Source organism: Pelodiscus sinensis, chromosome 3 (assembly GCF_049634645.1).
Source record: "Pelodiscus sinensis isolate JC-2024 chromosome 3, ASM4963464v1, whole genome shotgun sequence".
NCBI classification, from domain to species: domain Eukaryota; kingdom Metazoa; phylum Chordata; order Testudines; family Trionychidae; genus Pelodiscus; species Pelodiscus sinensis.
The window spans coordinates 97,760,156-97,777,502 of NC_134713.1; the positions used below are offsets into that span (position 1 = coordinate 97,760,156).

General features: G+C 42.4%; 1 protein-coding gene across 2 annotated transcripts in view; it reads right to left on the bottom strand.

The window, feature by feature from the left end:
- The window catches only part of IL20RA (interleukin 20 receptor subunit alpha), a 51,696-nt gene that overhangs the window by 11,347 nt on the left and 23,002 nt on the right, over nucleotides 1-17,347 (bottom strand). Inside the window, exons 2-6 of one of the 2 annotated variants that reach the window (XM_025178071.2) lie at nucleotides 12,390-12,519; nucleotides 10,480-10,658; nucleotides 7,555-7,730; nucleotides 3,587-3,731; nucleotides 2,632-2,771 (exon numbers count right to left, since the gene is read on the bottom strand). In XM_025178071.2, coding sequence (XP_025033856.1) covers nucleotides 2,632-2,771; nucleotides 3,587-3,731; nucleotides 7,555-7,730; nucleotides 10,480-10,658; nucleotides 12,390-12,519 — 770 coding nt within the window. The remainder of the gene's footprint in view (nucleotides 1-2,631; nucleotides 2,772-3,586; nucleotides 3,732-7,554; nucleotides 7,731-10,479; nucleotides 10,659-12,389; nucleotides 12,520-17,347) is intronic. The other variant, XM_006112725.4, reaches the window with a different exon arrangement.

Here is a 17,347-nt window from a genome sequence, read left to right on the forward strand (position 1 = left end):
GATAAGCTCATTGGAAAGCTTCCACCTTAAGGCAAAGCGGATTCAATAATCAGGCTTAACTTTACATTGGAAGTGGTGGATTGAGACAAAGGACCAAGAGTCCAGAGATTTGTGTTCTACTTCTGGCTATGTCACAGAGTGCATTTGTGGCCCTGGGGGCTAGTTACATCACCCTCTATGCACCTCCATCTCTCCATCTAGAGAACTGGGATGTCACTAAGTTACCTACTTCTCACAGAAGCTATGCATGTCTTAACTTGCTCGTTAGTGTTTGTATGGTGATCCAAGAGCTTCAGGTAGAAAGTGTTACAGGATTTCAAAATACTTGTTATATAATAGTTGTACTTCTCTCTCAAACTGGAAGAAACCTATTACTGGTGTCTACCAGCAATCCTTGTTTCAAGTACAAAAAAACGTCTCTCCAATCAACAGGTCCTTTCAAACACAGTAAGTGCAACCACTGTAAATAAAATATGCCAAGGGGAAAAAAGAACCCCAGAACCAGGAAACCCAAAGCTGCCTTTTTTACTGTAAATGTGTGATGTTTTATACTCAATAAAATGAGAGATTAATACATGTAGCAAAGCACAAAAGTTGTTCCAGAAAGTTCTCCTAAAGCTCTTCATCCCTGACCTGAAACTGCTTGGCTACTCCATCTACCACTGGGTGCAGATGGCCAATCAGGGGAAATAGTTTGTAGAAGTAGTGAAATGATGGCTGGTATATAGACTAATTTCCACTTCTTACTGAATTAAGGATTTTAACCCAGAAGTCAAGAGGTGGGGGTTGTAGAAGATGAACCTTCCTGGGGTTCAGTCACAGCAGCAAAGGCTGCTCTACAGTAGTGACATTACCAGTTCTAGTCTCCCCAGAAAATCTGGCTCCATATAAAAGGGAGAGATGCTGCACCTCCTGCACCAACCCCACCACGGGCTGGCTTCCTTCTGATTTAATCCCATCAGTCTCTTTACCTCCTTCAAACCCTCCATACTATCCTCTGTCATGGACAGTGAGTTAACATCACAGTTGAGGGCTGGCGTACACTACAAAGGTAAGCTGACTTATCTACCTTGCTCAGGCCTTTGAAAAATGTCCTGTCCTGTGAGACATAGTTAAGGCAACTTAAGGCCTGGTGAAGACACTGCTAATCAACAGCAGAATTCTTTCGAAGAGGTGGATTTACTATAGCGATGGAAGAACCCCTGTCACTATAATACAGGTCTGCACTCCAGTGCTACAGCAGTTGGGCTGCCATGGCATTTCTAGTTAAGACATACCCTTAATAGTGCATTGTTTTATAATGGTGCCTCAATGTTTGACAGCTTGCTGTGCAATATCTAGGAGATAAAGCCCTGCTTTTAGGGATTAAAAATGAAACACTTCCCCCTCCCCCGTTCTTTTAAAGATCTTTTCTTTAAAAATTGTTATAATACAATGAAAGGGACAAACTTATAAATATTTGTACACAGAAATATCTGTGGGTGATCTAATTAGTACAGGTTGAACCTCCCTAAACTGGGACTTTCTGGTTCAGCAATATCTGTGGTCCTAATGTTCCTGGACCACAGAGCCGAGGAATGGGTAGGTCTGGTGGTAGGGCAGGAGCATGGTCGGGGAGTTGTTGACTCAGACAGGAGTCCTGTGTCATAGGGGGTGGGTGTTGTGGGGAGTTCTGGCCCCAGTGGCCAGCTCCAGCCCAGGTGCAGCCAACCAAGCTCTGTGGCTGTGGTCGGAGCTGGAGCACCCTGGTTGCTGGGGCCAGAGCTCCTCAGCCAGGGAGCTCCAGCTCCCACTCCAGCTGTGGAATTCTGCCTCTGACAGCAGCTGAGCCAGCAGCAGCAGGGCCAGGTTGGAGCAGCCCATTTGGGGTAGCAGAGCAGCACAAGCTAGTAGGGGAGGAATCTTCGCTGTTCCGGCAAATTCCCTGGTTCAAGACAAGTCAGGTCTTGAAGGTGTCGGACCAGACAGGCAAACCTGTAGTACACTGACATGTTAGTAGATTACTACAGAAAAGCAGACTTAACCGTACTGTATTAGAAAATATACTAAATTGAAAATTAAGTCATCTGCCTAGTTCAGATATACTAAATCCTCCAGAAACATAAACAAAGAGTGAACTAGAGTAATCACTAGTAATAGTCCAAGAGAACATCAATATTTCATTTGGTCTCTCTTATTTAGTGATGAATTAATCCAATTAATAATTTTTGCTCATTGAAGCCTCTCCAGAGAACTCTGTGGGTAAATATAGAAATTGTGCCAGGAGCTTACTAATTGCATTTGCCTCAGCGCGCCTTAATCCTTGCTTATAGCAATGCCCCTTTCCAAGAACAGTTCCATTTTGATGCTCAGTAACTTTGGGTTTCTTTTTAGGAAAGCCTGCCAGGCAGTCATACCTCACAGGCACAGCTGTTAATATAGAATGTGTAGGCGGAGGAGTAAAATTAACAACCAGTGCATTATGTTCTTTTCTTGATTTGAGTGCAACTTAAGGTACTGATCCTGCAATATGTGGCATGCAGGCAGGTGCTGTAACACCCACATGGAAGCTTAGGGAACCCAAGGGGGCTCTTCACAGGTGCAGGGTAAATGGCTGGACTGAGGCTTGAGTAAATAATGAGGAGCACTTACCAGGTTAGGTGGATGCTTTTGTTTGCTGACATGAATATATCTATGCACACAATAGCCTGCCATTGAGACAATGAAGGCTGTTAAAATGATGGGCAGAATGTATCCAAATACAATTGTTACAGTCTGTTCTACAGTTGGGTCTGTTAATAAAACAGAAGTTATTGCATTATGTAGTTTACTTCCCAATACTGTCACAAGCACTTATCACGCTGCTGCCTGGATGGAGGAACCAATTTTGCTGCATTTGGGGATTTCTAGCATCTGTAGGGGCTGAAAATGGTGACATTTGATCCAGAGACCAATTTTGATAATTCTACTTGCCTTTGCAGGTGGAACTAGCTAACCTGATGCACCTTCGCTGTCAGAAAAAATGCTTAATAAAAGAACAGTTTCATCCTGATTTCTCTTGGATACAGAATCTCTTCTCTTCTGAAAAAATATTAGTTCACCCAAAGGCCCCAGCTTCATGCAACAGAGTTGAATAGCCATCGACTGCTGCTATTGGTGTATTCAGACTGGATTTGAAGACTGGATGGATGGGTGAAGAGGGAGAGGGAGAGAAAAAAAAAAGTGTGCAGACACCCACAGATTCCAGAATCCATTAAGAAAATTCCAACAAAGACCATCGAGCTACTGGGGGAAAGAGAATGGAAGGTGATGAGATTTATTCCTGAGGAACACCCTGTTCACAGAGGAAGTCATTATATGTGAGCTCCAGTTAAGAGGATGGCATGTCTGTCGCAGCCATGGAAAACATTTGGGAGATTCCTCAACAGTACAATTTGGTGGAGGAAAAGATAAGGGGAAACTTTCCAAAATCAGAACTGGCCCTTTCACTTGGCTATCTAAGCAGTTCTAATCTATGCCTTTTCCTAGAATTGTTATACAACACATAATTCTTTCCAACTCTGATCTAAGTTTCATTCTCTTGGCAAGCTGCAGGATTTGTACATACCTTTCAGAGTAGCAATGCAGTGTTCTTCAGAAAATTCACTAAGCAAAAGTGGTGTTGTAACGTATGTCTGTACGCTGACACAGTAAACTATATTGGATTCCAACCGGGGCACAACCAGTGTATTGTTTTTAATGGAGAACACCCACTAGAAAAAAGAAGATGGCAACTTTTATTTTAAATCCTACCCTAAAACAAAGAAGATGGATTTTATTAAAAACAAACCAACAAAACCTGGAAAGAGCAACATTCTGACCATTAACCTGAGCTAGATCCGTAATTCTAAATTATTTCATTTTTTCTGAACACTAATAAAACAGAATCAGTTATTACATTGTCTCATCTGAGAATTTTACCTTCTGTTTAATGTAATAGTCTACATAAGAACGTAAGAATGGCCATACTACATCAGACCAAAGGTCCATTTAGCCCAGTAAAGGGCATTCCTGCTATACATCCAAAATACATTCCAAAAATTGGACATATAATGAAAAATGACAAAGAGGGGAATTTTTTTCCTGCAGCTGACTTCTGTTTTCATGAATTGGTCTTTTTATTTGCATGATGTAAAAGCGGGGAATAGGAGGACTTATAACACAACAGTTCCTACAAGTGTCAACGACGTTAGTGCAGAACCAACGAATAGCGTGGCAACGCCTTGTTGCCCAACAGTAGCCAGTGCCAGATGCCTCAAAGGGAATGAACAGAACAGTAATCATCAAGTCCCAGAGGAGTCGCTGTGTTAGTATGTAACTTTAAAAACAACTAGCAGTCCTGTGGCACCTTAGAGACTAACAAATACATTAGATCACGACCTTTCATGGGTAAAACCTACTTCATTAGATGAGCTGGAGTGATAATTACAGAATCTAGGGTATATGTAACAGCTAAAGCAGTTACCTGTCAATTGCTTTTATATCTTTCCTGGATTCTGTAATTTCCACTCCAATTTGTATAAAGAAGTGGGCTTTAACCACAAAGCCTCATGATCTAATGTATTTGTGAGTCTCTAAGGTGCCACGGGACTGTTTGTTGTTTTTAAAGTTAATCATCAAGTGATCCATCGCCTGTAACCCGTATCCCGGTTTTGACAAACAGAGGTTAGGGACACCATTCCTGTCCATTCTGGCTAATAGCCATTGATGAACCTATCTAGCTTCTTTTTTTTTTAAACCCTGTTATAATCTTGGCCTTCACAAAATCCTCTGGCAAGGAGTTTCACAGGTTGACTGTATGTTGTTCTGTAACCCAGATGACCAATTCCCTCTTTACAGAAAGGAGAGAAAATGGAACACTGTTAGTGTGCACTCTGACAGATATTATGCTATTCAAGAAACATCTCTCTGGTCTTTCTGTAGGACATCCAAAAAAGGTCCAACAAAGTTACATTTAGTTTCCATTTTAGGTAAACTCATTGAGGCTGATCCTCCTTCTCCCAGGGTATGTCTACACTACCCCGCTAGTTCAAACTAGGAGGGTAATGTAGGCATACCGCACTTGCAAATGAAGCCCGGGATTTGAATTTCCCGGGCTTCATTTGCATAAACTGGGCGCCGCCATTTTTAAATCCCTGCTCGTTCGAACCCCGTGCCGCGCGGCTACACGCGGCACGAACTAGGTAGTTCGGACTAGGCGTCCTAGTCCAAACTACCGTTACTCCTCATTCCATGAGTAACGGAGTAACGGTAGTTTGGACTAGGACGCCTAGTCCGAACTACCTAGTTCGTGCCGCGTGTAGCCGCGCGGCACGGGGTTCGAACGAGCAGGGATTTAAAAATGGCGGCGCCCAGTTTATGCAAATGAAGCCCGGGAAATTCAAATCCCGGGCTTCATTTGCAAGTGTGGTATGCCTACATTACCCTGCTAGTTCGAACTAGCGGGGTAGTGTAGACATACCCCCAGAGCTTATGAGGGTTTTAACTTTGACTTAAATAGGAACAGAATTAAGCCCTTTCATTTCTTAGCGGCTTGTGAAGCTGAACCATTATTGAGATGGAGTCCTAATAAGTGAAAAAATAAAGCTGTAATGTCAGATGAAAAAAGGTTGCTAAGAATGTCTCTCCATAAATTGTCTGTGGAATACTCACATCCTTTAAGCATTTGAAAGAAACAGCATAATATTAATATGGAGCAGTTGATAGGGTAGCATAAATGTCCTGGGTGTTGTTTGGTAATAGTAGTCATGAATGGAGAATCCACAAGTGAATTATGCAGGACAGCTCAAATGAGCATTAATAGAACCTTCACACTATACAATTTATTCTCTCAAGACTGCTTAAGAAACAGGTTCCAGTTTTGCAATTTAAAAAAAATTAGAACAATAGTTTGTTAAACTCTTCTTGTTAGTTAGGTGTCTTCTCTTGAAGGCAAATTAAAAATAGAGATTACATTTAATATTTAATACCTACATTTAATAAACATTTTAGATCTCAGAAAGAGATCTAAAAATAACCTTCCTATATTTAAAATTGTTGTAGCAGCACTAGCTAATATCTTGGCACTTTGCACTGCTTGCACCTAGAAATGTCCCTTTTGAAAGTTGGAAATCTCCCCTTTCCAATGGTATAATGCACCCATTCTATTTCTGCAGATCTGTGAGAAATTGGACCTGCCTAGTAACTAAATGTGCTCATCTTGCACTTCACAGCGTTGTAATTTGGAAGAGGAGGAGGGGGAAAGAGAGACAAGGTGATAGAAATCTGCTCCAAGATTTGGAATGTTATATTCAATCAGGTGAGATGGACTGGTGGGCAATATTTAGATGTTGTGGTCAAAAAACTTATCACACAAGTATTGTAACTAGATATGTGGCATTGTGATGGGGTGGATGAAGCCCAGAAGAAGGCCTCAGGGTCCTGCCATGCACTCATCCCAGGAGAAGAACAGAGAAGAGGTTCCAAAGCAGGCTAGAGTGGCTGCAGCAGCAGAAACTAATCAAGGCCTAGGAAGGCCCTATAAAAAGTTGCTGCAGCAGCATAGACAGTTACTTGCTCGAGCTAGAGGAGTGTAGATAGTGCTCCTGCCAGGTCCAAGGGAACTGCAGAACAACAGACAACTCAATATAGACTGGAGGAGTGAGGAAATGTTCCTGGCTGTCTATTGGGCTTAAGATTGGAAGAGCCTGAGCTAAGGGTAAGGCATTACTGAAAGGTGGAGCAGCAGGAAAGTGGACCCACGAACTGAAGGTAGTTTTGCTAAGGGGACATGGCAGTGCACAGCTAGGGTTGCCAGATGCCCAGTATTCACCCAGACAGTCTGGTATTTTTGCTTCCTGTCCGGTAAAAAATTCAGAGAATACCAGACACCTGAGATGTCTGGTATTCTCTGAATTTTTCCCCAGCTAGGAGGTGAAAATGCTGGGCACCTGGCAACCATACAAACACTCAGCACCTGACCTCCTCCCACCCCTCCCCGGCCCCCAACTCCCACAGGCCGCCAATCTCAGCTCCCATGCTTATATGGTTCCCCAAGGCTGCCTGGGTCTTAGTGCTCAACTGCTCCCCTGTTCCTATCCCTGCACTCACTCTTAAAGGGTACATGCTGTTTTATCTTAATTTTTTTTGGCTTAAGTCCTTGGAGCCCCCCCTTTTTTTGCTCAACAACTTTGCCCCCCCATTTTTTCCCCTTCAACAGAATTTTTTCCCAGTGTTTTTTTTTGGGGGGGGGAGAGGGGTGTTTGGTATTTTTGTTTCAACCATCTGGCAACCCTATGCACAGCTGTTATTCTAGGGTCCCTAGGCTGGGGAATGGAGTAGAGGAGATAGGCCTGGGTCCTTCTCTCCCCATAAGCACTAGCAAGAGGTGGGTCCCCATAAGCACTAGCAAGAGGTGGGTGCCAGGTTGTTTCTGGCAGGTGCAGAATTATATTTAAATAAATGAAGTACACTAGTCATGCTACTACTTACAGGGCAAGTGCCATAAACATGTCAAAAGATTTAATATGTACTGTTCTATAGACTTTTTAAGCTTACCCTTTTCTTAGTTTTTTTGTTGAATACAGACACATTATATTGCAGGCCAGAGTAGACTTGGTGCAAAGATACAGATCTCTCTTCAAGGGTTCTTTTCCATTTCTCAGGAGCAGTGAGAACTATTGATATAGACCTTTCAGTGGAAGACACAGTAACCATTGGTGGATCAATTTTAGCTGGAAAGAGAAGTGCATACACTTAAATAAAGCAATTTCACACAGCAAAGATACATTTGATATGACAAGTATTGTTGCATAAAAGCCTCTGCCCGAGCTATTACATATGGATTTTCTAGAAATACTCTAAACTGTAAGGTTCTGCCAACACATAACTTAGACTGACAAAAATCTCCTGCTGACTGCATTGGTGGGGGGAAAGGGGACAGCTGTCTTCTAAGTCTCTTCATTACTGATGATTTGTAAATGATTCTCTGAAGCTTTGTAATTGTTTCAACTGCATTGCTTTTTAAACTCTGCAACTCTTTGTGATCTTAAACCTTACAACTCTGTAATCTTAAACCTTACAACTCTGTAATCTTTGTAAAACTTTGTACCTCTCAGCAACTTTGCTTTATACGTTCAGAAACTTACTGTAAGCTTGGTGATTGAGCCTTGTAACTTTGTAATCTTTGTAACTCTCAGCCACTCTGCTTGTAACTTGCTCTAAACTGCATTTTCCCGAGATAGGAACGTGTGTGTGTGTGTGTGTGTGTGTGTGTGTGTGTGTGTGTGTGTGTGTGTGTGTGTGTGTGTGTGTGTGTGTGTAATAGAGAGAGAGAGAGAGAGAGAGAGACAGACTAGAGCCGTGGTCACCACCAGGTCAATCGCGCGATTGACTGATAGATCGCGAGGCCTCAACCAGCTGATCGCGAGGCATCTGGCCCCACTCCCATTTCCCCCCCCGCCTCCGAGAAGCCCCACTACCTACCTCCATTTTTGCTGGAGGTAGTGTCGGCTTCCTGTGGGTGGACGGAAGTCCCACAGCTTAGCGCCACTTCCGGGAATTCCAGAAGTGTGCTGGCTGCTCTGCCGGGCATGCTGTGGGAGGGGGCTTGGGGCCCGGAGGAGGAGCACGGCGACTTCTCTGCCCCGGTGCAGGAGGGGTGAGTCGGCCCCGTGGCAGGCACACACGGGGTTTTCCTGCGCTGCGGGGGGTGTTTCAGCCCCGGGGCAGGCACAAGCGGGGTTTCCCTTGGAGGGCGTGGAGGGGACTATTGAGTGTTTGGGACTAGAAAATGCAAGGCTGAGCACCTGGAGCTGGGTGATGAGTCATCAGACCACTTAAGGAGATTGCTGCTCTGTTGGATCAAGGGAAGTCTGGGCATGCTCCCTGGTGACTAGTGTGGATGAGTCACAGGGGTTGCACAAAGGCAATAAAAGGAGAGAGCAGTGGCAGAAACTCTCTTTCTCTCTCTCTCTCTTTCTCTTTCTAAGAAGAAACAACCAGTTTCTTTCCTGACCAGCTTCCCAGCCATGATCAGCAGACAGACCCTCCAGAATCTACATGCCTTGGCTCCTTCTGCAATCTCTCTGTGTGAGTGAAATATGGCTGGTTCCCATTTAGTTAAATCTTTAGTAGCAGCTCTGTCCTCTTTAGTTTAGCCTTGTAGTGCATATGATGGAGTGTTAATTCTTCGAATAATAAATCCATACTAGTGTAACCCTGGGAGGTCTCCAGTGGGAATTTTTTAGTGTAACATTAATGATATTAAAAATTTCCTACACAGTTGATTATATTAAGTTTCATTATAGGTTTTTGGAACTTAACTGTAACTTAGAATAATTTGTATTGTTTCAAATGTATTCTCAGGATAAGCAACTAAGTCTTACAATCAACAGTGTGGATGCTATTGCATTGGGAGTTTGGGTTAGGAATTCTTGTGCCTAGCAGACAAAAAACCCTTGAAATGTACCTGACTTGATTTATAGCAACGTGCATGAGATTTCAGTTTACTAAAATGAGCTAAGTTATTGGGAATTTCTAGAGAGCAGACTATCTGGCAGAGATGAGAGACATGGCAATCAGAGGTTACTGATTATGGACGGCAGAACATTTTTTTCCTTAATATGTGTTCTCCAAGCTATGCATGCATGGTAGCCAGCTTTTCAAGTAGAATGAAGCATTACTATACTTTCAAATAATATCTGCCTATTATTCAACGTGCAATGCATATATTTCAAAACACACTTAATATGTAATTGTCATAGAAACTCAAAATCTTATCTGATGCACTCCAACTAGCTCTGTCAACAGCAAAAACAGCTTTGACTAGGGATGTCATCGTGTAGTCAACTATAGGCCTATGGGTTAATCTTGTCGACTACAGGCATTTCCCCCCCCCCTGTATCAGAGGCAGCAAGGTGGGGGAGGGGAAGCAGGAGCTGGTGCTGAGGGGAGCCGGCTTAAAAACCGGTTCCCCCCAACACTGGTTCCATGGTGCTACCTACCCCGCCCCCTGTGCTGCTGCCCTATAGCAGCGCAGGGGTGGGGGAGAAGAGGAGGCTGCCGTGAAGCAGCCTCTGGCCATGGTAGGCCAAAGCTCACTGTGGACAGAGGCTGCATCACCTCCCACACAGCAGCCTCTCTCTGCGGTGAGCCTGGGCCTGCTGCAGACGGAGGCAGGTCTGGCAGCAGCTCATGTTCATGGACCAACCTCTGTCCATGGGGAGCTGAACCCCCAGGGACAGGGGATGCTGTTGGCCCCGGCCCTGCCTCCAGGGACTATTGAATAGTCATGCAACTGATAAGAATTAATGTGGTTACACGACTGACTATTCAATTGCCTGATATCTAGCATCCCTAATTTTGACATGCAATGAAATAAAAGTTCCTTCCATTTCCCGCAAGAGCAAGCACACAATGTTAATAAACATTTCATTAATTAATCAGAGGTATGAACCCGACTTTGTTATTGTCTTTCCTTACTATCTGTGAGAGGATTGAACCGTGCAGTTTCTGTCCAGTTGGAACAGTTGCCACCGGAGAAGACTTTTACTTTTGCATAGTATTGGTCTTCATGATTATGTGTTTCACTGGAGAGGTCACACCATGTTCTGCTGATGTTCTTGCATTCTGACTTTTTAATCCATTTACCTATGCCATATCTGCATGAGAGAGAGAGGAGACAGCTGAACAAGAAGCCTGGGCACAAACATAGTAGTCATCTGGGAAACGGCACACAGGAAGAACAGAATTCCAAACCTCAAGCACCCACCATTTGTACTGGTGGAGATTTCCCATTAGCTGGTTGTAATATCTCCGGATATACATCTTCTTTATAAATCAGTACAATAGAATTACTCATCTACTATACTCGTAATGTAATATAGTGGTCTGTCCCCAGTGCTCCCTGACAAAAACTCTATTTTGAGGGACTATTATCTGGATGCAAAACAACTGAAAGATCTGTTCCTATGACTACCAAGTTCTATTCCTTGGGTCCTTTTTGCCAGTCTGGTTGGGCCATTTTGTTCCTAAAACCCACATTGTCAACTACTTGAGGATCTCACTACACTGAGGGAATCCTGAAGCTAGAAAGGCCCAGACTCAAAAAGGTGTTTAGCTGCCTAAATCCCCACGAGACTTTGCAGGTGCCTAAACTGACTCAACACCTCAATTTTCATGGTAAAAGTTCCCTGTGTGACTGTTTCTGCCTCTGAGCACACACAGCCACATTGCTCTCTAGACATCCAGATGTGCATTTGAGAGGCTGCTTATCAGATTGGATCCCATTCATATATCTGGCTAATGGAAGAGATCATTGGCACATGGCTTGTAACTTTTAGGTGAGGGGTTAGTACACCCAGCTGGGATACGGGAGACTCAGGTTCAATTCTCTGCCCTAAGGCAAAAGGGAAGCAGGGAGAAAGGATTTGAATTTGATCTCCCCATCTCTCTATCCACTGAGCTCTGGCATATTCTGGTAGGGTGCTCTGTCAGTCTCTCCTGTTGTAACTCTTCCACTTTGGAGTCAATCTTAAAGAGCCATTGGGTGAAAAAATGACTGTAGCCTGATGAGCATTGCCACACCTAAATACCTTAGGGTATGTCTACACTACCACCCTAGTTCGAACTAGGGTAGTTAATGTAGGCAACCGGAGTTGCAAATGAAGCCCGGGATTTGAATTTCCCGGGCTTCATTTGCATATTGCTGGGCGCCGCCATTTTTAAATGTCCGCTAGTTCGGACTCCGTGCCCGCGGCTACACGCGGCACGAACTAGGTAGTTCGGATTAGGCTTCCTATTCTGAACTACTGTTACTCCTCGTGGAACGAGGTGTACTGGTAGTTCGGAATAGGAAGCCTAATCCGAACTACCTAGTTTGTGCCGCGTGTAGCCGCGGGCACGGAGTCCGAACTAGTGGACATTTAAAAATGACGGCGCCCAGCAATATGCAAATGAAGCCTGGGAAATTCAAATCCCGGGCTTCATTTGCAACTCCGGTTGCCTACATTAACCACCCTAGTTCGAACTAGGGTGGTAGTGTAGACACACCCTTAGAGACTCTAGGTCAGGGGTGAGCAATAAGTCAGAGATCGTCTGCCGGGATTAGTCCCTGGCACTTTATTTACCTGCATGTCCGCAGGTACGGCTGGATGCAGCTCCCATTGGCCATGGATCCCCATTCCCAACCAAACAGGAGCTGCAGGAAGTAGTGTCCCAGTCCACGCCTTTCATTGATGTAACAATCAAAATAAACAGTTTAAATGGTTTATTATCCTTTAAATCTTGAAGCCAGATTCATTCACAAAATTAAGTTTTCTATCTGTGCCTTTGCATAAAAATGCCTTTAGTTATTCTACTAGAATGGAAACAGAGACAATAGGCAAACTTACATCAAATACTTTACATTATAGAGTACTCCCTCTCCCAGTCCTTCTGGTGGTGACCAGTGCAGAAGATTCTTCAGGTTTTTTGATTCAAAATGGACATTCCTAGGACTGGGCAAAGAACAGTACAGCTCTGCTGGAACAGAAAATTTAAAAGGAACAATACACATTGAAGCAAATATGTTTTGTGATTCTTAAATCAAATTTATTTATTTATACTTTAGGGCTGTCTATTAATCACAGTTAACTTATGTGATTAACTTAAAATGAATCGTGATTAAAAAATAAATCACAATTAATCACAGTTTTAATTACACTTTTAAACAATACCAATTATAATGTATTACATATTTTGAATGTTTTTCTACATTTTCAAATATGCTGATGCCAATTATAACAGAATGCAAACCATACAATATGTTATTTTTATTACAAATACTTCACTGTAGAAATTATAAAGGACACAGTATTTTTCCTTTATCTTATACAAGTACTGCAGTGCAATCGCTTCCTTAGGAAAGTGCAACTTACAAGTGTTGAGGGTTTTTTTTTTGGTTATATAACTGCATTAAAAATGAAACAATGTAAAGATTTAGAGCGTATAAGTCCACTCAGTCCTACTTCTTGTTCAGTGACATGCTCAGACAAATAAGTTTGTTTCCATTTGCAGGAGATAATGCTGCCTGCTTCTTATTTACGTCACCTGAAATTGCAAACAGACATTCACATAACACTTTTGAAGCTGGCATTCCCAGGTACTTTACGTGCCAGTTAGGCTAATTCCTATGTCGCTTCCTGCTTCCTGTCCATTCCAAGGGACAAACTTCCATGCTGACAACGCTCACTAAAAGCATATTAATTCAATTTATCACAAAGAGATTGCACTACAGTACTTGTTAGAGGGGAATTGAAAAAAATATTATTTCTCTTGTTTTGTACAATGCAAATATTTGTAGCCAAAATAAATATAAAGTTTGCAAAGTATTCTATAAGGTAACTGAAATAAAAATATTTGAAAATGTAGAAAACAATATTTAAATAAATGGTTTTCTATTTATTTGATAAAAACTGATTGTGATTTAAAGCTGTGTGATTAATTTTGTAATTGTGTGACTGCCTTATTTTTTAAAGCAGTGTTTACCTCATAGACGTTAACCTCCCACCTCATCCCCCCTCTGTTCTAAAATCTGATTTGTCTATTTTATGTGTGTTCACTTTTTTTGTTTGTATCCTTTTGGTATATATGGTCATGCCAATTTTCTTCCACAATTTGATCTGAGGAAGTGGGTCTGGCCCACAAAAGCTCATCACCTAATAAACCATCTTGTTACTCTTTAAAGTGCTGCATAGTCCTGTCTTTTGTTTCAGCTAGACTAGACTAACATGGCTACATCTATATTACTTTTCTCCAAGTGGTCTATGGACCCACTGTGAGGAAGCTGCTACTGAGCCACTCCATTTGTTTACTTACCGGCTCTGTAGCCACAGAGCCATGCTGTTCCCATTGGCTGCCGTTTGCTGTTTTCAGCCATGGGGAGCTGCGGGAAGCAGTGTGATCCAGGCCACTGCTTCCCGCAGCTCCCCTTGGCAGCAAACTGTAGCCAATGGGAGCAGTGAGTCTCTGTGGCTGCAGAGCCAGTAAGTAAACAAACCAGAGCTGCCCGGTAGAGCTCTCTGAGTGGCTCCATGGACCGATCTGAGAAACAATGTTTTAAAGAAACCCTAAACCATGCAACACTTTTTTCCTTCCTCCCAGGAAAGCAGAGCTGTTTTGGTCACGAAACCTGGATTATTTTCTAATGTTGCCCTACTGGAACACACAAGAGACCTATCTAATTCAGTATCTGGTCTGATAATGGACAGCATCAAATATTCAAAGGAAAGTGAAAGAACCACACAATATGCAGATGTAGGATAACCCACCCCACATATTAGGTATCATTCTGAACTCTGATAGTTAGAAGTGGCTTAAACCCCAAAGCAACTATTTCAACCTACTGGTCAGGACAGCTGACTGTTCTTTAATCCTCTGGGACCATTTTAAACCCCCTGGAGCCTTTTTAAACATAAAAATTCAGGTTAGAGGTTTTATTTACATTTACCTTTTCCCAGAACAATACTGTATGTATTTTTAAGAGCTCTATGTAACTCAGAAGTTTGACTCATCAACAGAGGCTGGTCCAATAAAAAATAATATCTCATCTACCTTCTGTCTCTAATTGTTTGCTTTTGTGAAACAAAACTATTCTACATTAAGCCTTTGTGGATGGTTCCTATGTAACAGCAGACTTTCTTAGTTAAAAGAACATTATTTTGAGTGATGCTGCATACTCTTATTATAATACTGTGATAGACTATGATTTATTATTATTATTATTGAGATAAGAATCTTCCTGAATACTGGTTGAATCTCTTTAGTCTGGCGCTCTCTGGTTTGGCAACACCCATGGTCCAGCATGATTTTAGTTAGCTGGATGTAGCCACATTTCTCGTGGTCCCATAAAGTTTGTTAACATCCACTAGTCCTGGCTCTCAGTGTTCAGTGTTGTTATTGAGTTCTAATTTATCCCTAAATATTTTCTAAGAGCCCAGCAAGCAGTGGTAATGTCACTAGGCATAAGCACGATTTTTATGCTTTATCTACTTATTTCCTTGTACCAATACAGGAAATTTGTGTAACGACACTAACACTTTGTTATGAAGAAAGCTGATAGGCCTTGGCTAGGCACAGGCTTCTACTGGGTGTACGGTAGAACATTATTAAGCACCACTGCAAGCACTGTTCCATTTATTGGTCTTAGCGAAATAAAAATAAAGAGGCCCACTCCCTACACTATTGACCTTCTGTGGCTTAGCAAATTCTCTGGTTCGGCACCCATAAGGCCCCGAGGGTGCTGGATTAGAGACGGTCAACCTGTAGTAGGCTTCTTGTGTACAGTTGCTGCAACAGTAATTTTGTTACATTACTGTTTAAAATGGGACGTGATTACATTAACGTTACTTGCTGAGGTGACAGTCCAGATTCTGATCTTATTTGCACAGGAGTAAATCTGTATTACTGTATTTGATATCACAGTCTGTATTCACCCAGACATACATGAGATCACAATCTGACCCTGTGTTAGCTACAGGACCCTGACCCTGTGTTAGCCAACTAAATTACTACTCATTAATCCTTTATTTCACAAACTGGCTCAAATAAGGAATTTAGTTTTGGTCCAATACGTGCCCCAGTTTAGCAAAGCACTTAGGTGCTTAACTTACAGCACATTTCCAAGTCAATGGGAAAGCTCGTGTGCTTACAGTCCTAGCGGAATTGGGGCCTTAATGAGGATATCACAAGCAGTGGCCAAACCCTGCAAACTTTACTTACAATTCAATCCCATGTGCCTCCTACCAGGAGTACTGTTTAACATCTCTGGAAGCTGAAGGCATTCACTAAGCAACACTTAGGATCAAACCTGAAATCTCTGAAGTTGTACAACAACAGCACAACAGCCTTCTTTGCATTATCTCTTGTCAAGAGTACAAGGCTATGAGACCAGAAGTGGGAATTAAAAACGGAATCTGTGGTCACGCTGGACTTTTCAAGGACCCATAAACCCATCCTTTAGGGATGTAGTTGTAGTTCTTCTTTAGCTGAATAAAGAACTAGAGAAATGAGGAAGTAAACATTACAATGTAATGAACAATAGGAACCTAACAGACTGGTGAGTCCTTGTGGTGAAACATGACCTTGTTACTGCCTAAAATGAACTGAAAGAATTTTCTGAAGTTTATTTCAGTATCATTTAAATATTTGTTCTCCAGATGTTAACATTTGATTACACTTGTAATACTGATCTATAAATCGAATGAACGTCATCGCTGCTCTCTTAACTGACTTCTATCACCTTAGGATGTCCTTAGGCCAAACTCCAAAGACAAAAAATAGGAAATACTTTCTCAAAATCAATCTGAGAATATTACACTGTTGCAGTTCTACTGGGGCAGAGTTAAGGTTGCCACTTCCAGTAGGTTTAGGATAGAAATAGAATCTTAACTCCGAATTTTTAACTTCACCTTCTAAATTTCCTCCACAAATCTCTTGATTAATGCTGCTCCTTTAGGCCTGAAGGGTAAGATAATATTCAGGATCTTGCAAGACTGTTGCAGTTAAAAAAGGAATTTCATTTTGGTCTAATATGGGCCCTAGTTAGAAACAAGAAGAGACATGAATGATATGAGTTAGCTATTTCTTTGGTGCAATCCTTTGTATTTACAAAGAATGGCTGCAGAAGCCAAATACCCTTAACGCAGTAGAAACAAACCAATAGCAGGCAGCTTTCTTGCTCTCTATTTCCAAGTCTGCCTCTCTAATGATTTGTGCCCACAAAAGTCTGCCTCTCTGCTCCCTCTCAAGGCCACACTAGGGACACCAGGTGCCTAGTCTCCCCCCAGAAAGTCTGATAAAAAAGCGGATGTGGCAGTGGTCTGGTTGGATGTTCTGACGACACCTAAAGTCCATACAGTAGGTAACTCATACAGTTACCTACATGCTTCCAGCTCCCATCCAGAACACACCACACGATCCATCGACTATAGCCAAGCCCTTCGATACAACCGCATCTGCTCTAATCCCACTGACAGAGACCAGAAGCTTCAGGATCTCTACCAAGCATTTATAAACCTCAACTACCCACCCGGAGAAATAAAAAAGCAAATAGAAAGAGCCAGACGAATACCTAGAAACCATCTACTTCAAGACAGACCCAAGAAAACCAACAATAGAACACCACTTGTCATCACCTACAACCCCCAACTTAAACCTGTCCAACACATTATCAATAAACTACAGCCTATACTGGAACAGGATACCATACTCCAAGAGGCTCTGGGAGACAGACCCATAGTCTCCTATAGACAACCACCTAACCTCAAGATGATTCTTACCAACAACCACAGGACATACCACACTAATACCA